This window comes from Mustela nivalis, assembly GCF_964662115.1.
Source record: "Mustela nivalis genome assembly, chromosome: 8".
Lineage (NCBI taxonomy): Eukaryota > Metazoa > Chordata > Mammalia > Carnivora > Mustelidae > Mustela > Mustela nivalis.
The window spans coordinates 12453905-12481889 of NC_139027.1; the positions used below are offsets into that span (position 1 = coordinate 12453905).

Genomic DNA, 27985 nt, shown 5'->3' on the forward strand with positions numbered 1-27985 from the left:
TATATATTGTTTTTCTAATAAACTGTTCAGTGCTGTAAATTTCCCAAATCACCTTCATTTTCATTTGGCTCAATATTTTAAAATTTCTCTCAATACTTCCTCTTTGGACCCTGGGTTATTTAGAAGGATGATAAGTTTCACGTATTTTAAAATTATCTATTTAAAGATTTTTAATTGATGATCTTTCAATTAAAGATTTCTAGTATGAATGCATTATAATTAGGAAACACACTGTTTAATTTCAGTTCTTTTAAAAATTTTTTTTTTTTAATGGTCCAGGAGATCATCTATCTTGGTGTACATGCCATAGCCACTGGAAAATGAGGCGTGTTCTGCCGGTGCTGGTAATCTCTAAGTAATTCTCTAAGTACTAGATCCTACACATTGATGGTGCTGTTCAATTTTCTAAATCCTTACTGATTTTCTGTCCTATCAATTAGTGAGGGAGTTTTGTCATATTTTGCAGGTTATATGTTTGGTGCAGCTGTGCTTTTTTGGTGCACACATTTACAATTGCTATCTATTCTTGGTGGAGTAACCCTTTTGTCATTATATAATGTCCTTCTCTGCCTCTGGTAATTTTATTTTGAAGGGTACCTTATAGATTTCAATACAGTCACGCCTGCTTTCATTTGATTATCGTTTGCAAGATATATAAACTTCCATTTGTTTATTTCACCCTGTCCATAGGTTACATTTGAATTGACCTTGTAGATAACATATATGCTAGTCATGTTTTTAACCTAATCTGCTTATACCTGTCTTTTTTTTAAGATTCTATTTATTTATTTATTCAAGAGCTAGAAAGAGAGAAAGAGTAAAACCTGCTGGTGGGGTGGAGGGGCAGAGGGAGATGAAGAGACAGAGAGTCTCTGCACTGAGCATGGGAGACTGATGCAGGGCTTGACCTCATGACCTGAGCCAAAACCAAGAGTCAGATGTTTAACCAACTGAGCCCTGTTCCTATATCTTTCAATTATTTATTTAGACTACTTACATTTAATATAATTATTTATATAATTAGGGCTTAAGTCTGTCATTTGTTTTATCTTTTTATCTTCTTTTTCCTTCATGTGGGTTAAACATTTTTTTAGAATTCCACTTTGATTTGTCCATATATAGTACTTTTGAGTGTATCTCTCTGAACAGCTATTTTGTGGTTGCTCCAGGTATTATATATATATTTTATATATTTAACAACATAGTCTACTGGTCATAATTTTTACCAGCTTGATTATAAATACACAAGTCTTACCTCCTGTTCTAGCCCTTTATGCTTCCTTATTTTTTAGCATAATTGTCTTAAAATATTTCCTCTATGTATTTTAGAACCATCTCAGACTCAGACATTATTAAAATTTTATTTGGTTTTAAACATAATTTTAAAAACTTGAGAAGTAAAGTCTGCTGCATTTACATATATGTTTAACTTGTTTTTCTTCCTTCCTGATGTTCTAAAATTCCTTCTATTTTTTTTTCTACTTAGAGAACTTTTAGCCATTCTGTTAGAACAAGTCTGTTGGCAACAAGTTCTCCAAGTTTTCTTTCATCTGAAAATATTTCAATTTTTCCTTTACTGCTGAAAGATATTTATGTAGCAATTAGATTATGGCTGGTCTTCTCTTTCAGCACTGGAAAAATGTGCGACTTCCATGTGGTCTCCATAGTTTCTGATGAGAAACTGGCTACCATACAAATATTGTGTTTGTTTCCCATAGAGGTAAAGTTTCTCACTTAGTGCTTTTAAGACTTTAGCTTTCAGAAGTTTGACTATGATGTGTCTTATTGTGGATTATCTTGGGTTTATCCTGTTTGACGTTCACTCACTTTCTTAATCTGTAAATTCAGACTCTTTTGCCAAATTTGGAAAGGATGCAGCTATTATTTCTTGGAGTACGCTTTTAGCCCTGTCCTCTTTCTCCTCTCTTTTGAGGACTCCAGTGATACAAATGTCGGATCTTTGGTTATATAGTCTCACGAGTCCTTAAAGTGTTATTCATTTTTTTCAGACTTTTTTTCTTTTCTTATTCTTTCTTTTCTTTTTCTTTTGCTTGGGTCAGTCTATTTTCTCTCTGTTGTTCAGTTTAATAAAGGACAATAAAGAAAAATTATGAACTACATGTTCAATACCTATGATAAATTTCAATGAAACAACACAATCCCTAAGAAGAAAACTTAAATAGTTCAGTATCAACTAAAGAAAATGGTAATATTCTATACGTAAAAAAGAAGTAATTCCAAATCTGCAAAAACTTTCAGAAAAGGGAAGGGGAAACACTTCCAAACTTATTTTATAAGGCCAATACAGCCATAATTAAAAAAAAAAATCAAACACATCACAAGAGAATCAAAGACTAATGAATAAACACAGGTCAAAAATCTTTAAGAGGATGTAGTATACACACACACACACACACACACAATGGAATGTTAGCCACATAAAAGAAAAGAAATCCTGATGTTTGCAACAACATGGATGGAACTAGAGAGTATTATCCTAAGTGAAATAAGGCAGAGAAAGACAAATACTATATAATTTCACTCATATGTGGAATTTAAGAAACAAAACAAACAAAGGGGAAAAAGAGGGAGAGACAAACCAAGAAACAGACTCTCAACTACCGAGAACTGACAATCACCAGAATGGAGGGGGTGGGAGGATGGGTGAAATAGGTGATGGGGATTAAGAGGTACACTTGTGGTGTGCACAGGATGTTGTATGAAGTGTTGAATCACTATGCTGTACATCTAAAATTAATCTTGCACTGTATGTTAATTGGAATTCAAATAAAAACTTAAAAAAATCTTCACTAAAATTTTGATGGATTTAAGAACTACCAAAAGAAGGTTTAGACTGGAAGACAGTTTGTTTATTTACTGTGATATACAAAGACTTGTACACTAACGGTCAAGGCAGCTTTATTTATAAAGCCCCCAATATAAATATTCAATTTATAATAGCCCCCAAACTGGAAACCTGTATGTCCCTCAATAGGTAAAAAAAACAAACAATGACATAGCAAATATAATGGAACACTATTCAGCAAAAGAAAGGAATGAATGACTGATTCAAGTAAAAATATAGATGAATATCAAAATCAAGAAGAGTAACTTTTATTCTATTCACTTTCAAAATATAGTGTGGACATATGTGCTAGACAATGTGTTATATCCTGAAGAAGGTCAAACCAAAAAACGGTAAGAGTACATAATGTGTGATTCCATTATACATAATTCTAGAAAGTGTGTAGACTACAGTTAACAGCAAGGAGATTGGTAATTAGGAACATGGAGTAAGGACAGAGAGATTACAAGGGACATGGGGAAACTTTTGAGTGTGAAGAAAACATTCCATTCTCTGTGGCCACAGTTTATACATGTCAATACCTATCAAACTGTATACTTTCATGTGTATTCACTACACATCAATTGCATCTCAATAAAACTGTTTTTATTCAAAAGTGTCCTGATTTGGGGTGCCTGGGTGGCCCAGTTGGTTAAGTGTATGCCTTTGGTGCAGGTCATGATCCCAGGGGCCTGGACTCAAGACCCACATCAGCCTCTCCCTCTCTTTCTCCCCCTCTCTGTCAAATAAATAATTATTTAAAAAATAATTTTAAAAAAATCTCCTGATTTAAGGACCACCAAATAAAATTTTATTCTGTGTGTTGGTTTGGTTTTTGGACCCAGCACTAGCCATACACACTGTGATGATCATGGTCAGCCTTAGGAGCTACAGTCAGAAACAGAGAAAGAAATAAACACCAACCAAAACAGTCAAAACAGACTCAAGAAAGACAGAATATTTGGAAGTAACCCAAAAGGAAAAGAACTTGTGAGGTATCTGAAAATATTTACCTCATATAACACTGGATATAGGCTATCTTCTATTTTAAGACTACAATTTATTACACCTTGTTCATACTGCTAAAAATAACTATCCCCCAATCAGAGAAAGACAGTTATCATATGATCTCACTGATATAAGGAATCTGAGAAACAAGGCAGAGGATCATGGGGGAAGGGTGGGAAAAATGAAATAAGATGAATGCAGAGAGGGAGACAAGCCACAAGAGACTCTTAATCTCGACACAAACTGAGGGTTGCTGGAGGGGAGGGGGTTAGGAAGGATGGGGAGGCTGGGTGATGGACACTGGGGAGGGTATGTGCTATGGTGAGTGCTGTGAGTTGTGTAAGACTGGTGAATCACAGATTTGTAGCCCTGAAACAAATGATACAGTATATGTTAATAAAAAACAAAACCCAAAAAACTATTCCCCATGGTAGATGCCTGATTATAAAAGGGTTCCATGAAAACTCAAAACATTGTTACATCGATGGAGAAAAGCTGTTCCTTTACTTCCAACAGAATTTTTAAAAGTGGGTGCAACTGATGTAGTAGGAGACATTACAGTTCGTGAGTAATTTATGAAACAGGATGTTTGAATCATTTGTGGTAGGAACTTTCACACTAAATAATGCCGTTTGTTTCAGGGAGCCAAAGAGTAAAGTGTTTCAGGCCACATTTGTGCCGGTAAATCTTCCCTCCCAGCAGCCGTGGAAATGTACAGACTTCACTTGTGAAATAGGACGAAAAGAACCTGATCTGGTCGCTACCACTTCCTCCACATTTACCATGACTGATCTGTCCTTGTGCACTTCATAAATGTATGTCAAATTTAAAACCAAAAGTGAAGCAAGAGGGTATTTTATTTCATTCCATTTTATCGATGGAATGAAGGGCTACTGATATGAACAGCCAGTTAACGACACCTATCCTGGGTTAGGTGAGGATTACAAGGGATTAGGTCTAAAATTAAAGTCTGATGTAGTAGCCCTAAACCAGTAGCATTTCTAACCTTTAAGAAGTTACAGCCTTTAAAAAGTAGGCTGGGATGGTAGAAGGAACATAATCATTAAAAAATGTTACTATCTTAGATGCCTAAGAAAACCAGTGTTACTCTGTGACATTAGATGATTGCTACAGTGCTATTACTGGCACTTGTCTCATATAAACCTCTATCAATTATGAGGTTTTAAAAAATTAAAAAATATTACCTTGGGATTTTTAAAAGCACATGATCACCCATCACCCAAACAAGCTATCAGAAACTGAGAGGGCTTCCTATTCTAATAATGTAGCCCATCTCTTCTAGTAGGCTCAATGTGGGTCATGTTCCCCGTCCAACAAATTCAACTTGCAACTAAAACTACAGCATTAAGTTTGTAGTATAAATCTAAACAAACTGTTCCATGTGAGGAAAATATCCCCCATACCAAAATTTCAATGACTATATATCTAAGCAGAGCCCTTTAACCCTCACCATCCCCGACACAACATCAACAGTTGTCCTAAAAGCAAACAGATCACATCTCAAAGCTGCTAATGTATCATGACGGCAGTGTCTCAGGAATTAAATTATTTTGTTAACCTGTTGGTCCTGCTGTTATTGATGGCCTAGTGAGACACGACACTGGGGAGGAAAAGCCTCTGGGCTGCTGGCTGACTGCAGGCAAGTTCACTGAAGGACTCCCCTCCTGGCTTTCAGTTATTTGCAGCCAAGGCAAAGAGCTAAGATCAAGAACCCTCACTGCCCTATGCCCATATTTTCTGCTCTTAAACTTTTTCAAACTCCCAATTCCAGGAGTTGCGTTAGCCTAGAGGTCCCTAAAAGAACAAAACAGAGCTCTTCATCATTTCTTGTTTTGAATTTTAAATTGTCTGGGATGAGTAATTTAGGTGCTGATCTTTCCTTTCCTATGTTGTTTTAACATATCTCATCATTTTGATTTTAAGGCACCCTGTTCTGTCCCTTACCCATTTAAAATATTTTTTTATCCTACCTTTGCTGTGACTTCACAGCTTTAATTCCTGAGTGCTGAATTCTACCTTGTTTATTCCTGATGATTTTTAATATTTATCTTACTCTGTCTTACTTTGTTTTCTTTTAAAAACTAGTTTTGTCTTTTTTTATTTTAGACTTCTTGCCTTTTTCTTATTTCCTGTAGCAAATGCTTTCATAATTATTTTTCTCAATATTACCTTCAATACATTCTCCTTTCTCACAATTCTAATATTGAAACATTATATTTTCGGGGGTGCCTGGGGGCTCAGCTGGTTAAGCATCTGCCTTTAGCTCAGGTCATGATCATAGGGGTTCTGGGATCGAGTGCCATGTTGGGCTCTCTGCTCAGCAGAGTCTGTTTCTCCCTCTAGCTCTACCTGATGCTTCCCCTGCTTCTGTGCTCTCTCTCTGTCAAATACATAAATGAAATCTTAAAAAAAAAAACCCAAAACAAAAAACTTTATCCATTAATTTTCTTAATCTTCTTATTCAGCTAACTTATCAGTCTGTTTTCCCATTTTTTATTCTTATCACAAATAAAAAGGACTTAAGTTGCCCTGGGTTATACATGAGGCAGGACCCCAGGCCCTGGACAACAGTTCCAGAGAGATCACAGCAAACCGTTTTTCTAAGCAGCACATCTGGCACCTTCCTCTAATATTCTCCCAACGCTGTAAGTCAGGCTTTCTAAAATTTTCAGTGGACACAAGTATAGTAAAAGTTATATGCACAATTCTTTAAAGCTATTAAAATATCTAAAACCTGGGGGCTTAAGTGGGTACGAGAAGAATAAATGAAAGAAGATGGGATTGGGAGGGAGACAAACCATAAGTGACTCTTAATCTCACAAAACAAACTGAGGGTTGCTGGGGGGGAGGGGGTTTGGGAGAAGGGGGTGGTATTATGGACATTGGGGAGGGTATGTGTTTTGGTGAGTGCTGTGAAGTGTGTAAACCTGGTGATTCACAGACCTGTACCCCTGGGGATAAAAATATATGTTTATAAAAAATAAAAAATTATATTAAAAAAAAAAAAAAAGAGAGCAGGCAAAAGGATTAAAATAGGCAAAAAGGAAAAGAAACTTCAAAGGCTCATGAACATGTGAGCAGAATGCCTTATTTATTGAAAAATGCAAAATAAAAGTACAGTGGCTCACTTAAAAAAAAAAAATATCTAAAACCATTTTGATTCAAAGGGAGTTTTCCTGCCCAAAAAAGGGGTTTATGTTGAAATTGTATCACCAACATACCCCTCTCAGACTCTTAAAATACACTATTCATGCTTCTCAGAGTCTTGTAAAAAAATTTAAAGTTCTGAGAATAATTGAGCTATTCATAATGACAATAAGCTATTGATAATTAAGCTAATAAAAAACAGGGAAATGTACATATTTATTAAAAAATTTTATTTTCCTAAATTTGGTTTCAAAAAGCATGTGCTTAAAGAAAAGACCAGTTTAACTGAGGCTGGAACATTAACAGAGACATATCAATAAATAAGAATTCAGTGGTATTTTATTTCAAGTTGGCTTTTATATCTAATCAATAACTATTTTTATATAACTAATCCCTGAAAGACTGAAGGAACGCAAGGAGGGACAATGGAATAGGTGAGCACAGAAGGAGAACAGATGGATAAGATATCCATGCTTCTGGTTCTAAAAAAAGAAGAAGAAAATCACAAAACAAAGAGGGAACCAAATTATAATCTTCTGGGGGAACAATTTTGGTAATTTATGATCCTAAAGAGATTAACAGAAATGTTTAATTCTAACTGACCTGCTGACGAAAATTTGGTTTACATCCCATTTTATGTGGTTATATTCACATTTGACCATGAATTCTATTAGGGAATTATCTAGCAAGTACAGCACGGATACACAACTGAACCATAAAATACGCATATAACAGAATAACAATAACATATACCTTAAGTGGTTCTGCTAGGTCTGAGAGCTGATTAATTTTCTGTTTAATTGCATCATACTTGTTTTCTGCTTCTATTTTCAGACTTTTAAGATGTTCCATATTTTTTTTTTGTTGTTCCATATTTTTCTCAACCATTTTCATTTTGATTTTATTTTCTTGCGCTTCATCTTCCTGGTTACATTTACAGAGCATATGGAGTTAATTAAAATACTTAAGTTATGAAATAGAAAAACAGTACGAAAATCTGAGAGAGGAGACACTACAGGCTCCAGGCAATCTGATGAAAGACAAATACAAAGAACACTAGTATATTTTCATACCCTTAGTTGTTAATCAGGAAGTACAAGAAAATGACTCAATAAAAAGATGGACATTTGGGAGACAAGTTAAACTATACTCCGCTTGAGGTCATCAACAAAGGAGAAGAACTTTTATTTTATCTAGTTACACTGTCTTTCAAAGTGCAGTGTTCTGAATTAGCCCCAGCAAAAGTTAGATGCTGAGGAAACAAAAATGACCAAGACATAGCCCATACCTTTAAGAAATCTAAGGAATTGAAGCAGAAAAATAAACAGTGGAAAACAAAATTACTGATAACAAATGAAGACAAATTCTCATTCCCAGAAAGCTCCCATACACTTTATGTCTTGTTCTCTGTGATATCTCTCAGCACTTAATCCGGTGCCTGGTGCAGAGTGGATACTTAATAAATACTTATTCACTTTAACCAGACCCAATCTACCTAATTCACTGTTTACTGTAACTCAGAGAAGCTAAGCTGAATGTCATACACAGTTCCTTGGAGGGGGGAAAAAAAAGAGTAACAAATGTGTGATAAATTAAAATGAAAACCAGTTTCTAGCAGACAAAAAAACCAACAATGAGGAGCCTAGCTACAACTGACTAAGAGATATCCATTAATACTAATACTGACTAATTGTGAAATATACTATGCTAGGCAGTTTGGTTTAAAAGGCCACTGTTCAGAAACATACTGTTTAAGCTTTGATAGTTTTATTACATGCAGTAGAAGACAAAATAAATTATTATGCATGCAAGTTACATATACAAAACACTAAGGAACTTAAATGCTGGAAGCCAGGTAGTTTCTACCTTATTTGTAAATGAAGATAGCAATCATAAAAACTAGCTCCAATTAAAGGATTAAAAAAAGGCTGAGAGAAGGTGCTATTAACATAAATGACAGTTTTGTCCTTTAACACTACATTTAAACTGAGGAAAAGAATCTTACCAATGTTGCAATATCTACAGACTGGTGTTCTTCTATATTCTCAAGCTCCCGAATTTCAGAAATACTTTCTGTTATTTTTACCTGAAAGAAAAGTATTTCAACTTTAGTAACATAAAATAAATTAAAGGGGTGCCTGGCTGGCTCAGTCAGTAGAGCATGTGACTCTTGATCTCAGGGTTGTGAGTTTGAGCCCCATGCTAGGTGTAGAGATTAGTTAACAAAATAAAATCTTCATAAATAATTAATTAAAAACAAACAAAACAAAACCCCAGAAAGGATATATTAATCCACAAAGTTCTTATTTGCTTTTGTTACAGAGGGGGTTCTGTAGCTAATGATTTAATACATTAGTATTAAATGAACAAAAGGAAGTTGTGTATAAAGTCTGCTGCTATCACCCTTATGACTAATCCACTCCCATGGAAAAAAAGAAGAATTCCATCTTAGCATTTAAAATGATGACAGTGTTGGAATCATCGAGAAAATCTTTTTCTGAAACACCCAGACTGAGGTTACGGCAAGATTTCTCCAATGCAGTGCTTCACAAAGTATGACCCAAGCACACCCTGGTGCTTCTGAGACTCTTTCAAGGGGTCATGAGGTCAACACTATTTTCATAAAAACACTAAGACACTATGTACCCTTTTTATCATTTACGAAAATATAAAAATGTCAATTTTCTCGCTAATTTTTGGTTTTAGAAAAATATCCACAGAAATGTTATTTTTGTTAACACATGAGTTTTTGTTAAGTACACCAATAAATATTCTTAAAGTTTGTGTTTTTTTTAAGATTTTATTTATTTGAAAGAGGGAAGGGGAGAGCAGGAGCATGGGTAAAGGGAAGAGCAGCGGGAGCAGACTCCGCACTGAGCTGGAACCCAGTAGAGAGGGGCTCGATCCCAGGACCCTGACATCATGACCTGAGATGAAGGCAGCTGCTTAACCAACTGAGCCACTCAGGCATCCCTTAATTTTTAATAATTAGGTAAAACCCACACACACGAAAGCTCTTTTAAGACTGTAAAGGGGCTTGAGGCCAAAAAGTCTGAGAACTGCTCCTCTAAAACTAAATGAATGGTAGGAACTTGAAAACAACTGCGAAGTAGTAAGTTGAAAAAAACAAAAGGACTTTTTTTTTTTTTTACCTTTAACTCTCTATAATGTATTTGGCGCCTTCTAAGAAATTCTTCATTGCGCTTAATATCCTTTTCAAGGGCAGACAAATGTTGCTGAAGATTTAATATCTGGGCCTTTTTATTTTCAACTTCATTCTCCAAGTCACTGGGCAGAGAGGAGAGGATAAAAAACACCTTAAATCTATTTCTAAAAATTACAAATACTTTAGATCTTACAAGGAAGAGCTTATTTGTGATAGCTTATTTGCAACTCTGTTCGGTTAAACCAGTTCTATATTCCTACCAAGTTATTAACAGCATGAAAATATAGAGATTTCAGTAGAATCTAAACAGAGTCATAGTTGACTCATTTCATTAAGAAATATTTATGATTTCTGTGTGTCAGGCATCACGCGCAGTGACAGGCAGAGGTGGAAACAGAAGGATTCAAAGAAAAGGGGAAAAAAAACCCCTAGGAAATAAACTGTAACGCTAAAATGTCAACATGACACTTTATATCCTCAGAACTACAGGAACCTAGGAGTGAGCCTGGGAAAAGTGACAACTAAACTGTGTTCTTAAAGGTTCCCTCAGCTGGACCAACTAAGGGACACAGAAAGAACACACTGAAGCACAGAGAAGTGAAACAGAGAAACTCGGCAGGTCAACACAGGCTGTCACTAGGTAAATGCTCCAAACATGCGGGAGTGGGAGGATGGAGAGGGAGACAATGAAAAGAGATGGGAGAAAAAGCCAGCGGATGCCAAAGCCGTAAAGCGTCTCTGTGACAGCAGTCACTGTCTTCAGAAGTCAACGGTTCCTGCCTCACTGACCCAAGCACCTGTCTCCCAAAGTCGTGTGACTGGTGGGAGAGAACCACCTTTGCAGTTAAAAACTTGTCTCTATTGACAGTATTGGCCACATTTTAGTAAGATGCATATTTTCCCACATTTTAACATTTCTGAAATCATCTTCCAGTTCATGGCTCAATTAGCAGCATTTTTTTCTGTTTTAATAATACGGCAGCTTAAATTTGATGAAATACTGTGTTACCTTGCCAGAATCTCAAAATCAGAAAAAGACTCAAGAAATGTCAGCTGAATGAATGATAAACATGAGGAGAGGAGGAAAAGAGTTGTGGTATTTCTGGTAAAAATGGGGGCCAGATACAAGAACTTAAGATGGCTCCTCAAGATGTAATAAGAAATATCTGTATTACTTGAATTACCATATATACATCTATGCCTATACTAACAAATGGTAATTTCACTAAAATCAATAGAATATTTACCAAGTAAACAAACTTTGAAACCCAGAGCCTAACCAAAAATAAAAACCAGTGAAATAAGCACCAAAAATGTTCTGTTTTACTATTTCCTGAAAACTGCTAAATGGTACAACTTCCTTTTTGCTGGCTAGGATGAATTCTGTCACACACTTTTTTTTTTTTCTTTTTAAATTTTATTTATTTGAGAATAAGACAGAGTGAGCAGCAGAGATAGCGAGAGAAGGCACAAGACTGCTTTTCCCTCTGCTCCCCACTGAGGACAGGAGGCTCGATCCTAGGACCCTGAGATCATGACCTGAGCTGAAGGCAGACGGTTAACTAACTGAGCCACCCAGGTGTCCCTGTCACACAATTTCATATAGTGTTCCTCCTTAGTTTTTAAATAACTTTCACATGGAGCAAGAACCTTTGCTACCAATGAAACAGGTGCAACAACTGAGCTAAGTGTGTGTATGCCGTTTGCGTGGGATGAACACACGCTCCAGAGCTGCCCATGTACATGGTACACTCCTCAGTCTCCAGCCCTTACTCTGCTACGTCTGTCTCCATGGCCCTTGACCGAGTTAGTATTCGTCTACAGTCTCTGCCCACTTTCTCAATATAAGCTCCAGGATGAGGAATTTTTTGTATTTTATTTTGTGCAGCGCTTTGTGCCCAGATCAGGGCCCGGCACATCAAGTACTCATTCAATATCTGTTTTATAGAACAAATGCAAGAATAAATTTGAAAAACACACTTTGTAAAATTACATTAAATATGTTACAGTAGTTTGACAATTCAAAAATCCAGAGGTAAACTTTTTTTTTTTTTTCTGATCTTGTATGTAAGCAGTAACTGTATTGGAATTATTCTGAGAGCTACCTTAGACATTTTTCTCACACATTTTGTGTACTTTCATCATGGGAAACCACACTCGGATAATTCCACTATTAAGAATGTAAGATCTGAGCACTTCCAAAACTATGCCAAGATGCACGTATGTGTGTTCTCACTGCAGCACTGTTATAAGAGGAAACGGTGAGCAACTCCTATGTCCATCAACAGGGAACCGGAGAAGCAGTGTACTGATTCCGCTCATAATCTGCTTGGGTGGCTCAGATCATGATGCCAGGGTCCTGGGATGGAGACCTGGCTAGGGCTCCCGTTCAGGGGGAGGCTGCTTCTCCCTCTCCTCCCCTCCGAAGCTCTCTCTCACTATCTGTCTCTCTCAAATAAATGAAATCTTTAACAACAACTGTAGCAAAGTGATGAGAACAGTTCATTCTGTGTACTTTCCTACACTGTTCGAAGTTTCTCGCCATATGCATATATTCCTTTTAATTATTTTTTTAAATGTCAACAAGGACTACGGAAAAACAGGATAATGAGCTACTTTTGTTTCCTGATTTATACTTTTCTGCATTTAAAAAAACTAGTGAATTTTTCTAAGCTTCCAAGTGTCAGGAAACTATCACACTGGTTCAGGTCAAAACAGATGACACGAAAGTCATCTAAAATACCATTAAACTTGTTATATTCTTTCTTTTACTTTTTTAAATTTGTTTTTATTTTTTCCTGAAAATCCAGGAATTTTATTTCCTTCAGTGCCTTCATCTCCTTCCTATATTCTTTCAGACGTGGCTTTTTTAGCTATTAGCCTTTTTCTTTCTCTCTTTTTAATTGAGGTGCAGTTTACATATAATATTACATTAGTTTTAGGTGTACAAGACAGTGATTCAAAATTTATATATATTAAGAAGCGACCATCACAATAAATCAAGCAGTCATCAGTCACCAAAGTTGTTAAAATATTAATAATCATTAATATTAATTATATTCCCTAAGCTGTACATTGTATTTCTAAGATTTACCTATTTTCCAATTGGAAATCTGTACCTTTTAATCCCCTTCATCTCACCCAGCCATCCCCTCATCCCTCCCTCCTCTGGAGAGAGACTGTTCAACCATCAGATTGTTCTCCTTATCTAGAAGTCGGTTTCTGCTTTATTTGTTCATTTGTTTCGTTTTTTAATTTCCACATGTAACTGAAATCATACAGTATTTGCCTTTCTCTGTCTGACTTAAATTAACTTAATACCCAGAACAGCATATTCACAATTAATAAAGTTAATCAATGTGGGAAACAATTTTTTAAAAAAACCAGTGTTCAACAGCCTTTTGAAACAAAAGATGTGTCCCCTACACATTAATATGAATACTATTAGCTAAAAAATGAAGCCATGTATCAACTTGAAATGTTTATTTCTGAAATGTTGCAATCAGAGACCCTAACTCACTGTTGGAGTTTATTTACATTCTTTTCCAATAATGCCATACTTCTTTTTTTAAGACTCAGGACACAAATACACAAGGCAGTTTTTGTTCAAAGGAACGTGTGAGCAACATAGTGTAAACTCATGTCTTCTTAAACACCATATAAGTTAGTCTTACCCAGTTAAGAATTAGGAAGACTGGATTTAAATGTCATGGCACAATGGAAAAAACCTACCACTTCACAGGTCACTTTTATATAGCACATTCACACATCTATCCTCTAAGACTCAGTGTCAATGTAAAATGTGTGCTTTGTGCCACAACACCAAGTTGCTAGTCATTCAACTTTTTTCTGTTGCTAAATAAGAAGTTTTACCAAACTTTCTGATATCCATTATGGCTATTGTTCTTCATGCTGTTCTCAAAGTCACACTAAAATGACTAATATTATTTGAAAACAAGAGATATATCTCAACAAAACTCTCATTTCTCCTACATATATAAGTCATTTAGAATACTTTCACTTTTACTCAGTTTTCTTAGATATTTATTTTACTTAAGTTCTGAGTTCTATTAAAGGTCTTACAGGTCACTAATTTAGTTCCAACTCATCAATCTGTCAACTGAATTTGTTTAGTTAGAAAATCACAGTTTTTTTGGTACCAAAAATCCTTTCTGCAATGCTTGTGAATCTCATTAAATATACTTAGTAGTTTTTTGTTCAACTTCTCACTTTGTCTCCGCTGGCAGCTCTGTTTTTCCTAGATATGTGTTCTAATTATGCCAAATGATCTTTTTAGAACAGTACAACTCAAAATACAGTCAGAGACAGAATATGAACTTGAGCCAGAATGTAAACCAGCACACTTATACTCTCACTGAACGAAGTCAAAACTAAATGACGGGATAGTGGTGTAGCTGATGTACATTCTGAGTTCAGCTCCTATGTCCTTGTAGATCAGCTGGTCAAGGAAACACAATTGGTGCTCTTAGCACAGAATACTATTGTCAAAGTGATGATGGGAAACAACCATCAACCCAGAATTCTACCTCCAGCTAAATGATCTTTTAAACCCAAAGAGATGACTCACAATCCTTCCCTGAAAGAACTATGATAGAGTAATACGAAGGAAACCAAACCCTCCAGGAAGCAGCAGAATACCAGGGCAATGCTACACTGACACTAACCTTATCTCAGAATCCACATCTTTGCTTAGGAATTTAGGTCTTGTATTTTCAGACGAATAGTAACGTCCTGCAAAGACTTGATCACCATCAGCAGTAAAAGCTTCTCTACAGTTCTTGGGTGGTTTTTGAGACTGCATTACTGAACGAGCTACAGAATTGTTCTAAAAAAATGGGGGAGGAGACATTTTTTAAGTTATGCCATAGCGCTTCTGATACACAATTTCAAAATGTTACCTATCATTATTTTAAGATTCAAGTATTTTTACTTAAACATTTAAACATAAATAAAATAGTTCCAGAAAGTTAAAAAAAGAACTTCAAAAACAACCTTCATTAATTCAAAGAATTAAAACTGACAACTTTTAGAGCAACAAAGTAAGCAAGGCATTATGATAAAGTGATTTAAGTTCTAATGCTGCTATCCATTAGAGTTAAAATTTTAAGTACATTTTCACATGAAAATATTTACTTTAGAACAGAGTTCATACAAATCTTACTTTTTCTAAATGACTTTCACAGCCTGAAAAGAAAGATGTGAGTGAACAGCAAATGGCAAGAAAAGATAAGATACTGAATTATGTGAAGGAAAGCCTGGAAATAAGCCCTAAAAGAAGTAAAATAAGCATTGGGCTTTATGGAGGCCCCGCCAACCTCTGAGGACAGACAAGGGGACTTCATTATTTCCTTTCAAGGATCCTTCTAAAATATAACTGAGCAAGAACCACAAGTAATTACAATATGACCTTGCAACACATATACTGTATATACATTTAAATTACTGATACCATTATTTCTCAGTTTCTGTTAATGAGGAAAAGAAACTCTATTATGTTTGTTTTGATTAGATCTATTTCGAATTTCCTTGTTCCTTCTCAACCAATGACAATCTAATCCAACAAGTTCATAAAAATACATAAATAGATGAAAAGTAAATACTGATTTATTTTATAATAAAGTTTTAAGATAATGAACTCATAAAATATCAAGTAGAATATTTGTTTAAAAATTAGGATAATAATCCACTTATCTATAAGGGTAAATAAAAAATGGATTTGGCAGCCAATCAAGAAAGAATGAGTAACAAAAATTATAGCATCATTCACCAAAATAATATGTACTTGTGAATACAGTTGTACTGAGGAATAGCCAAAAATATAAAAGTTCCCTCAGGCAGAAAACGCAAAAACCAGTTCTGTATTATTCTATAGCTTCCTATGAGGTAAAAGTACAGTGGTAAAACATATTAACAACTTCATACTATAGACTAAACTGAGAAGAGGAATTTATAGAACCAACTTCAGTTTGGGAAATTTAAAAGTAATACAAAGTTCAGCAAGCATTTTATCTTACTTTGATCAGAAGCACTGTCTCTATGCTTCTCATGTCAATCAGGCTGTTTGCAACCACTGCATTATCTATTTCTAAAGCTGTCAGGACTGTTGGAAACTCTGGATGATAAGCAGCTCTAGGAGACAAAAATATGTTAAGTACTAAAAAATTATATATTAATAATATGTAAGTACTTTCAAACTTTAATTTTATATACATCTGTCTTATTAATGCGTGACTATAGATAAGACAACTGAAAATAACTGATAACATTTGAAAACATCTGTAAGAGGTGAATTTTATTTAAATAGCGAACATTTATATTATGTGCTAGGCATTCTAAGAATATTATAAATAGTATCAGCTCATTGAATCCTCATAATAACCATGAGATTGATAATAATATTCTCTAATTTAAAGGAGTTTGTTCTTAAGATGGGGGAGGCAAACCACTGGCCTAGGATACTTAAAACGGAGAGAAGTCAATGGAGTAGGAAAGTTTAAGGTTCAGAACAGAGGTGAAATAATTTAAAAAAGCAGTCCAACAAACCAGGCAAGAAAGCAGGCAGTTCAGAGCCTATGTAGAATAAAGAGCTTTTGAGAGAAAGAGCGTCTCTTCTGCCAAGCAGGACAGGACGTACAGACGCAGACAGACATGGTTTTGGGCGGCGAGCAGGCCGAGCACTTCGGCAGCCTGTACTTCAGAGGGAACAAGCCCATTTTAATAGGAAAGGAAACTATTCCTAGATCTCCTGGGGAGCTACACAACTACACAGGCTCCTCTGCTGAGGTTCTGTAATGTGAGCCTGATACACCATGTTCCAAGGGTGTTTTCCTGCTCTTTTCCACATTAAAATAACATGCCCAATTTTAAAATTTAGTGCTGGAATCACAATATATACTGATTATGTGACGTGAATTATGTGAATGTGCTGTTCCTTTGAACCTTAAGTTCTTTACCAAAAATCACCCCTCCAAAACGTCTGTAAAGGCAGCTGAAGTTGAGAGAATATTAAACATACCCGACCTGTCGATATTCTGTCAACATCCGACTTCCTCTACCATGCCATAAACTTGAACTTCAGCGTAATTGCAAACTACTCTGAAGGGTGAATGTCCTGGAGCTGCGCCATTGACCTGCGACTTCCCGCTGTCACCAGGAGCCCACCGCAGCCCTCCCCGCTTCCCGCGCCTGTTCAACCTGCTCACTGCCCGCACTGGCAGATCTCTAGAGCTGCTCCCTCGCCTCACAGTCCTCCTTCTCCAGCTACGCCTCACGGCCACTGAACAAATGAACTTTCCCCGCAGCACTTTCTCAAGGGCTTCCCTCTTCTTCTGTAAGAACCACTCTTTCTAGCAAATCCAAATGGAGCATTAGTCCAACAGTACACATTCTCTCCTCAAACTTACTAAAAAGGTAAGAGTCCCGCAGCCACCACGGGTGTCTGAATGCTGAGCGGATGTCGGCTCTGCTTCCTCTCTCACTCTCCCAAACCTCCCCAACGGCTGAGGCCCTCGTCCTCAGCACACAGATTCCCCTATTTCCAAGCAGTGACCTCATGCTGCACAAATGGAGCTCACCCCGCAGCCCTTCACGGAATGACACACTGCTAGGAGGCCGGGAAACACGGCGTGCCTACTCATGGGAGTCTGTGCAGCGGGTCATGGAGCGGTCCCGGCAGCTGCTCAGGACCCCTGTCCCTGGTGCCCGAAGTACGCGGCTGGTGCAGGAGGACACTCCTCAGAGGGGCCGATCTCTCCCAGCAATCTCCCGGGGACAGTTTCCAAGGTCCCCGCAGGAAAACCTGTGAGTCAGCACACTGGCCTCCTACCAGCTGTTCAGAGGTCTCTCACTCTAGATGCAGCTAGCCCGTCAGGGGACATCTTTACCATAAGCAACGCTGTCTGGCAGCACAACCGAAATTTCACTTTTATCAGGTTTTAGAAATCAGGAACCAGAGCCAGAAACGTTGGGGTCATATTTTCAGGCAGACAGGGAAAATAGTTTATCTTGAACTCCCAAATCCTCATTTCCAGCCGAAATGTTCAAAACTGGCAATTCCACAACAGGACTCATCCACTTCTGACAAACCCACTTTTTCCTTATACTTCTCCTAGAACAGTTACGAGCATACCTGCTCAGGAGTCACTCTAGCCAGAGACCTCGCAGTCATCCTCAATTCTTACATTCTCTTACATTCAAGTAACAAGTTCTATTGATTTTGACCTAAATAGTGCTTTCATTTTTATTATTTTCTTAAGGATTTATTTATTTATTTGAAAGAGAAAGAGAGCGCGCGCACGTGCGCAAGCAGAGTAGGGGCAGAGAGAGGAGGAGAGGGTCCCAAGCAGAGCCCCTGCTGAGCGTGGAGCCCCAGACGGGGCTTGATCTCATGACCTTGAGATCATGACCTGAGCCAAAATCATGAGTCGGACACACAACCAGTTGAGCCATGCAGGCACCCTCTAAATAGCATTTTTAACCTGCCCCTTGCTATCTATAATGCAAATGCTATTTTTTGCAGAATAATTTATTATGCCTTGTCACTCTGCATTTTGCACGCAGAATTCTCTTGCTTACAAGGCAGTTAACCCTTCTCTGTCACTTGACAAATTCATCAGGTTCGAAGACTGATCATTGTCCTCTTTTCTCTAACTTCTTTGCCAACCTTCCCACTAATGTGTAACATAATTAAACTCTCTCATTTGAACTACATCTGCATTTTGTGATCCAATTTGGTCAAAGCTGACGAAGAATAAACTGGAAAATATGTACTACACTCCAAAGTAAAGTGACTAGAAGGTTTGTTGGGGTTATCAAAGAAAACCACCACAGCTCTTTATGGAATCTGCAAAGCATCTTGAGAGTTGAACTGTGAGTGCTGAGTGCCAAAGCTCACATACCCCACATACCCCTTAATTTGCCGTGCGTGGTCTATATCACTTCCCTCAGTATAATTTCTATGCCACACCACATCTCTTCCCCTCTCCTGACGCCCATTAATAGACCTCGTTTAAGGAGTTCAAGGGCAGGGAGCATGTCTTATTTATCTAGGTGTCTCCACTGCCTAGACTGAACTTAAAGAAGTGGCTTGATGAAATTTCATCAATTAGTACTACAGATTTAGTTGACGGTAAAATGTCTTAATTCTTTCTGATTTTGGACATTAACCAAACCAGAAATGGCATTTAGCTACCAATGTCTCACCTGTGTCTTACATCATACATCTCATTCCGAAACTCAGAAACTATTATCTGTGGTCGTGATGTCCCCCGTGAATAAAACCTTTCCATCAGGGCCTGAAGAACTCTTTCATCAGCATGGTTATGGCAACAGTAGGCCTGCAGAAGTCCTTTCAAGCAAGATTCGATAGCCAAAGCAAGTTCGGGGTCACGAAGATGAATGCAAGCTCCTAAAGGCAAGAGAAAATTATTAAAAGGCCCATAAATACTTATTTTGAAATATTAATGTAACTATCTTCTTATAACCGTTTATAAGTGACTTCAAAATATTTTCACATAAAGAAGCTTAAATGACATTACAGATCTTATGTTAACTATATGGGAGATCCCCACATATCCACTGGATACACTGGGGTGAAAACCCATCAAATCCTGTGAAAAGAACTGCCCCAGTAACTCCAGTGTAAACCAACAGAGGTTTTTCGGTGTAAGTGTATACTACTTGAGCCTCTGAATGGCACTCTGGAAAGCTAACCAAAAGGTTTACAGATTCTTCATTATTTTCTGTAAAACTGATTAACACTGGTATTTTTAGATGAGGAAAATACCAGGAATTGGTATTTCAGGAATGGATGAGGAAATGCCTCATCCATTGAAACAGATCCTGGTAGAGAGGTACATATCATTTATATGAACTGACTTTACCGTAATACTTAATACTGCGTGAAATGCTGTACTAACACAGTAAGACAATACTTTAACAACAAAGCATTTTTATGTTGACAGCATCATTTTCACTTAACAATATTACACAATTAGAGATAACTCCTCAGAAGAATTCAACAGATACATATATTATTTAATCTCATGTATAATAGGGATAATTCAATAAACCCAGGATTTATACTTGAAAAAGGACTTAGAAATAAAGTTTTCCAACCTAAACAGAAAATAAGAAAATAAGTCATTTAATAAAGGTTACATAAAATTCAGGTAGTGAGAGGCCTTCTGATTCCATTATTGCCACTGGATTTTCTGACTAACCAATTATTTTCAAATTAGTTCATTCGTTTATTCATTCATTCAGGAAAATAAGTTAGATCAGATTATTCAACTCAATAGTTTTTTTTCCTTTTCCTAAGTTCTCTTGCTTTTTTTTTCCTTTTTCTAAGTTCTTATGCTTTAAAAATGCAAAAGGGAAATTATAAAGTTTAAAGTGATTTTTATCGCTGTATCCTAAAATATATACAATTAAAGTCCACATACACTTATGTTCCTTTTTGATAAGTTTTAAAACTAGATTCAATAGACCCTTTCTGAAAATAAAACCTTATTTTTAATGTTTCTTATACCCTGACCAAATGGTGACAAATACCTAAAGGGCCCACGGGTTTACACGTAAAAAGCCCACGTCTATAGGCATCGTCTATTGCTTCAAGAAGGGCTGGAACATGAGGGCCAAATCTTTTCAGTCGATCAGTTTTACTATCTTTTAATTCTTTCAGTTGCCTCTGATTATAGCTCAGTGTATGCTTGACATCTAATTCTTCTCCCCTAAAAAATAAAAGTGAAAAACAGAAGAGATATGAGTATAGTTATACAGAAATATCCAGCCTCTCCCCCCAACACCTGCATATCAGTGAATGACTCAGCTACCCTAAAGACTGAAGTCAGATTTCTTTATTTGAAAATGATGGTGTTACTAGAGAAAAATAGTCTCAAGTCCTTAAAACTTAGCACAAAAAAAGAAATGATGCCATGGGAATGAGGATTAGAAATTCCAGAAATGGCCCAGCTCTACAAGTGTTATAAAAGTCTGGGAAAAGTGATTTTTTTTTTTTAAGATTTTATTTATTTATTTGACAGACAGAGATCACAAGCAGGCAGAGAGGCAGGCAGAAAGAGAAGAAGGCAGAGAGAGAAGAGGAAGCAGGCTCCCCGAAGAGCAGAGAGCCCTATGCAGGGCTCGATCCCAGGACTCTGGGATCATGACCTGAGCTGAAGGCAGAGGCTTTAACCCACTGAGCCATCCAGGCACCCGGAAAAGTGATTTTTAAAAGATATCTTATTCAATACAAGAAACAACAACCATAATAAAACATGTTTTCTCTCTTTCTATAAAGACCAAACCATCTGATTTTCAAGTCATTGAAAAAATATCATTATAGGGATATTGAAACTTACTTAATTCTGATCCGTTCTTCTTTGTCCTTTTCTATGGCTTGCTGAAACTGTTCTATCTCTTGATTTATTGAGCTTTCTTGATCCTGCAAGGCCTTTACTCTCTCTTTTAACCAAGATATTTTTTTTTGCCTTTCCAATCGTTCAGGTTCCAAAGATTGATCGGTACTAACAATAAATAATCCAAAATGGAAAATGTTAAGTCAAAAACTTAACATTTAAAAAATACAAAGCTATGTGATAAAATTCCTTTACAAATAATATGAAAAATATAATACCCCACTTTGCAATTTGGCTGTATTACAAAATGAGGCAATCAAGAACACGGCAAAGTAACCATCTTACCTTTTCTTTAGTTCTTCGATTCTTTTGCAAAGCTGCTCATCATCTTTCATTAATGCTCTATACTCGTTTAGGGAACGATTATATAAAACCTGAAAAAACATTAGACACAGTTTGGGAAGATAAAAAAATATATTAATCCCATTCAAATCCACTTTTGCCAAATCTTCGTATTGGCGGCTAAATATATGCAAAAATATATTTTTAAAACAAAGTACATAAATGGCCATATGAAACCATTATTTTTTAAAGTCTGAAAGCAGCACAGATTTCTAATTGCAATAACTCTACTTTTAAAAGTAAATGAACAGTATTTGTGTTTGATATGCAGCATTTAACATTCCAGGTTGGAAAATTTCTCTCACCTCAGCTTCATTATAGACCCTTTTCTTAGCAGTAACATCTGTTTTCAACGCCATACATTCTGGTGCTCTTGCATTTGTCTCTTGACTAATCTTTTCCAGTTTATCTTGAATATCTTTGTATTTTTTTTCTGCTTCATTAAGTCTAACCTTTAAGAAAATAATATCGTTGGAGTGTTTTTTGCTTTTCTTCAATAAACAGAAAAAAATTTTTAAACTTAGTTTTACTCTTAATAATCTCAAGATATCAGGTAAGTAAACTTAATTACATGAAATACTAAAATACAATTTTTAATTCTACATTTAGTTATCCAACAAATGTGCTATCTTCTGGGGATACAAAGAATAACAACGGTTTGCAGGTAACAAAACCAAACAGAGACAGACAAAATTTCGCAGAAGAAATTTTAAATTTTAAATTTTAAATTGATCATAGTTTGGATATAATAATGCTTAAGTTGGCTATGTCTATAATTGCGGAAGCCCAGGGAAAGAACCCAGAGGTCTGCCAGAAAAAGTCAAGAATGCCTTCAAGGCAGAAGTAGCATTAGAGCTGAGACTTGAAAGATTAATCCATATGTACCAGCAGAAAGGCTGGGGAAAGGTGTTAGAGGCAGATGGGAAAGCATGCAGAAAGGCACTAATACAACTTTCAGCAATGAAAATATTTGAGCTTAATCTGAGAGGGTGGTGGTGGGAACTGAGGCAAAGCATGGAAGGGCCCAGAATTTCCTAACAATCAGCTTACAACTTAACCCTCCAGACCACAGGGAGACAAGACATGACCAAATCTGTACATCAAGTCACTTTGGAAGCACATGCAGGGTGGAGGGAAAATGAAAAGAAACAGCGTCAGTAAAGAGGTAACATTCCAGAGCAAAATGAATCAGAAACCAAAACGGGACACTGACAATAGGAATGGATTAGAAGAAACGATATGAGAACTGTCTGGATCAGGGATTAGCAAACTTTTTAATGAGTCAGATAGTGTAGCAGACACTATTTCTTCATATCCCTTCCACTTAATAGTCATTCTGTACTCAACTACCACGCGTAAGACTACATGAAAGGTTTTATGTAAGACATGGTAGGAAGATACAAATATAAAACAAGACAGTTCTTACCCTCCAGAAACTTACCATTTACTACAGAGTGCCCAAATGCTTAAGTGGGCCAAAGGCCTGCAGAACTGAAGTATCACCCAGCCTCAAGATCCTCCTTTTCTCATTTGAAAAACCGTGAACATTTATTACATTTAATTCAGACTGGATTTAATTACTTTATTTTTTACTTTTTTTAAAGACATATTTTATTTTGAAGTAATCTTTACACCCAACGTGGGGCTCAAACTTAACAACTCCATAATCAAGAGTCATATGCTCTACTGACTGAGCCAGCCAGGCGCCCCAGATTCCATTTTTAGGTTGGAGATTATCTAAAGAGAAAAATAACTTAAGATCTTCCTCTATGACAGTTAAGAAATGAGGATAAGGAGAATTTGGTGGGAAAAAAATTCCAGAATATTCTCAGAAAAATTAAAATCTGAGGTGAGAAAAGGTGAGTGGGGCTGAACTTCCATTTGCTACCTGAAGAGGGAATAAGAAATTCAGCCTTTTTCTGTTATTTTTACATACTTATTTCTTACTTTTGATGGATGAATAACACTTAAAGGGAAGAAAATATATCTGCTTACTATAAAAAAGCAATGTGGGCAAGATTACATTCTATATTATAAACTAAGCTTGGGGGCCCAAAACACTTAAGTAGAACAAAATACTAACAGGTTAAGTCAGCCACACTTAACTAAGTAGAGCTTCTGTAAAAATGAAAAGCCTACGAGTTCTACTTCTAGCATGACAAAAGGCAAGGAACTCTGCACTGCGGGCTACATACCCTTGTGAAATACTAAAAGACCACTCAAGTGCAATTTTTAACCTGGTGAATTACATGATGTATGAATTATACTTCAATAAAGCTGTTAAACAAAGAATGAAAAGGCAAGTATGAAGAGTGAGTGCATCGGCTATATGATAAAAAGTCCCTGTGGACAGCCCTAACAGAGTATCACTGCTTTTATTTACCATCCAACCAACTTCTACCTCTATCCCAAGTGGAAGACTCTTGAATCATACATAAATAGCATAGCTTCCCACTGGGATCTTAAATCTCAGGTTGAAATTAACCTTAACAGACCTAACAACTTGTCCCACACATGCTGCACCTACATGAAATCCTCTGATGGTTCTGGGCCCTCAAACTTTAGTTCCCTCAAATTTCTGGTAGCAATCTCTGGGCACTGGGCTTAGTTTTGAAATGTTAACTTCATGATACTTAGCTTTCTAACTGACTATTATCCTAGCACCTCAAGACTTTTTATATGTTGATACGCCCAATGAACACAAGAGTAAAAGCTTCATATTGTAGCATCGCTGGTTGATAAGAAAATACCATTGTCCACATGCATGAGTTTAGGGTGTTTTAACACCGGGCTCAACTGGCTAATCATGTCCAAACACAATACTCCTTTTAAAAAAGAGTTGCTGGGGAGCCTGGGTGGCTCAGTTGGTTGGGCATCTGACTCTTGAATTTGGCTCAGGTCATGATCTTGGGGCTGTGAGATGGACTATGTTAGGCTTGATGCTCAGTTCAGAGTTTACTTGAGATTCTGGCTTCCTCTCCTCCCTCTGGCCCTCCCCCTGCTTATGCTGCCTAACAGCCCTCTCACCAGATAAAAAAATTAAATGTAAAAAAAATAAATAAGTAAAAAAGAGTTGCCACTTTAGTACTTGAGCAAAAGTTTATGTTAGTTTCATTTAAGTAATAAATTCAAGCAGATAAATATATAGGTTGAAACTGCTCTTTTTGTAGGTCTTTTAAAATGTTCTAATATAAAAAAAAAGGTCTAATGTCAGTAATCTCATATGATTTAAACTGCTAAATCTGTATTAAAAAAACAATTACCTGCTGTTCTTCCATCTTCCTGTCAAGTCTAGCAGCACGATCTTCCCCAATTTTGATATTATCTCTGATAGCATTCAATTGTTTTTCAATTTCATTGACCTAAAAAGAAATTATAGTGTAAACCACATCTAAGAGTGACTGTAACCAAATATTTTCTACATATTAAAAGCATAAGTGAATAATAGAGAAAAAATTACCACTGCCCAAGCCATTTCATGTTTCAAGTATTCTAAATTAGTCTTCATTGTACTTAAACCCGCAATACTTTGAAAACGTTCTTCTTTCTCCAAACACTGGCGTTTTAGTTCAATAAGTCGCTTTAAAAAAAAAAAAAAGGATTTGTTTCTTATCAACATTGAAAAGACAAGAAGACTTTTTAGCAATTATATATTTTTTGAATGTACCCCCTTAACAAGTATTAAAAACGATATGCAAGGGAATGACTTCCTCAAGGTAAAAATAAAAGTACCTTTGGTTCTTTGGTATACTTTTATTAGGTGTAATTGTTTTCTTAATTTCTGCATTATAAAAATGGCCAAATACTCATCAAATGAAGATCAAAGGAATAAAAGGTTTAAGACGAGTACAGACAAATCACAAAACTCAGTTTCCCATTTCTCTCAACTGTTTATCCGACAGAGAGACTGGTATGTTCTTCTGGGCAAAGTATGCCCAGTACTCACTCCAAAGATAATGGAAGACACATAAGAAATTTATTTCTAAAAGCCAAGTAAGTTACAATTATTTACTTATTTACTTTATTTTTTAAGTAGGCTGCACATCCAGTGTGAAGCCCAACATAGGGCCCAAACTCAGAACTTTGAGACCAAGACTGAGCTGAAATTGAGCTGGACACCCAATCAATTGAGCCAGACATCCCAATTTATAATTTTTTAAAATCTAAGCTCTCCTTAATAAATAAAATCATCAGGGGCACCTGGGTGGCTCAGTGGGTTAAATTTCCAGCTCCTGATTTTGGCTCAGGTCATGATCTCAGGGTCATGAGACTGAGCTGCTGCCGCCCCATCTCCCTGGGCTCTGTGCTGGGTAGAGACTGCTTGAGATTCTCTCTCTTTGTCTCTATCCCTCTGCCCCTTCCCCGCTTGCTTGTATACACACACATGCTCTCCAAAAATTAAATTAATAGTATAAATCATCAAACAAGTGTCAAATATGATGACATTAAAACAGCTTCTGAGGTGATTTAGATTCTGTACACCTGGGCAGATGGCCTCCCCACTTCATCTGTGCTTACCATCTTCTAATAGGGCCTCACACTATGGATCTAATATGTCCCCATCAGTCACTTTCCCAATTCTCCAGAATTATTTCAATCCATTATCACTCTCTTCAAGCCTCATACTCCCCCATCACCCTAATTCCTCACTCATTCTCACTGCCTCCTACTTCAGAGAACTTAGTGCCATAGGAGGAAACTCTCTCCAACTTCCACCAACCTCATTTACAAATCTAAAGCAGGAGGAGGTGGCTTCCTGACACTGAAGTCCAGCCCCCATCTCCTACCTACATATTTTGGATCCAACCACCAGCTTCTGCCTTCTCAGGAGGTCTGAATTAGTTCATTTTTCATGCCTATCTTTTCATCTTTGTTTCCACTTGGACCTCTTCACTGACTTCCTTCTGTTATCATGTTTAGTCTTTACTCACTTATCTTTCCCATTTACAAACAAAACCGCCTCTACCCATACTTGGGTACCTCCTCTTCCTCTCCTCCCCTAAGTTTTCTGAAAGTTAACTCTCTTCCATTTTCTCATATTTTCAGTCCCACAAATCTGGCTTCTGCTTTCACCACTACTGAAACTTCTCTTGTCACAGGCCTCTCTGCAGATTAGGTCACTAAATACAGGGAGCATCTGTCAAACCTTGTGGTGCTTGCCACTGACCACTGTCTTCTCAAATTCTCTTCTCTTGGCCTCTGTGGCTTCCATGAGCGTTTTTCATGGCTCAGGCCCGGATCCACTTTCCTCTCCTTCTCAGCAAGCTAAGTCATTCCTGCAGCTTGCACACCAACAATACACTAGTGAGTCTCAAATTTTTATTGAAGCCAGACTTCTGAATTCCTCACTCATATGTCCAATTGGATGTTTTGTAAGCACCTCAAAGCTAATGTGTTCAAAATGAAATTCATCATTTTTCTAAAAAGAAAAAAAAGAAAAGAAAAAATGCTCCTCTTTCCAAGATTCCGATCTTAAGAAACTTAGCCTACAGCTCAGGTCATCCATCTGGAGGTCAGTCAGTCACCTTTGTTATCTCTTCTGTCTCAACTTCACTCCTCCTTGTCCCACAATCACATCTGCTCAAATCATTTCAAAACTCCCCTCCACTAACCTGCTACTACTCTTACGTCATCATTAATCTATGGACAATGATAACTCTTTATTGATCTCTCTACATTAGTTCTTTCCTTACAGCGATTCACTCTCTTCCACAGATTACAAATATTCATTTAGTCAATCATCCATTTCACGTGCTCTACAGCTCTTAGGTTTACAAGGTCCTCTATAGTTTGGCCTCTTCATTCTCACCCTGTGCACTCCGGCCAACCTGGAATTCTTTCAACTTTCTAAAAGCACTGTATACTCTCTTGCCCAAGATGCTGCCACACTCTTACCCCAGGACCCACACCCTTCCTTACTCTCTCCATCCCTTCCTTGTCATGGTTCATCCTTCAGTTCTCACCCTGGATACCATCCTTAACGACGACACCCCTCCCATGTCTCTACCCCCACTGCTG

At 36.8% G+C, this 27985-nt stretch overlaps 1 protein-coding gene across 3 annotated transcripts in view; it reads right to left on the reverse strand.

Annotated features, from left to right (window-relative positions):
• Window positions 1-27985, reverse strand: part of SMC6 (structural maintenance of chromosomes 6) — a 76008-nt gene that overhangs the window by 19983 nt on the left and 28040 nt on the right. For all 3 annotated transcript variants that reach the window (XM_082745785.1, XM_082745787.1, XM_082745786.1), the window contains 12 exons: window positions 25428-25547; window positions 25231-25329; window positions 22273-22419; window positions 21911-21999; window positions 21569-21733; window positions 20760-20938; window positions 19410-19614; window positions 16223-16337; window positions 14873-15033; window positions 10174-10309; window positions 9027-9107; window positions 7775-7945 (listed from right to left, as the gene is read on the reverse strand). In XM_082745785.1, coding sequence (XP_082601911.1) covers window positions 7775-7945; window positions 9027-9107; window positions 10174-10309; window positions 14873-15033; window positions 16223-16337; window positions 19410-19614; window positions 20760-20938; window positions 21569-21733; window positions 21911-21999; window positions 22273-22419; window positions 25231-25329; window positions 25428-25547 — 1668 coding nt within the window. The remainder of the gene's footprint in view (window positions 1-7774; window positions 7946-9026; window positions 9108-10173; window positions 10310-14872; window positions 15034-16222; window positions 16338-19409; window positions 19615-20759; window positions 20939-21568; window positions 21734-21910; window positions 22000-22272; window positions 22420-25230; window positions 25330-25427; window positions 25548-27985) is intronic.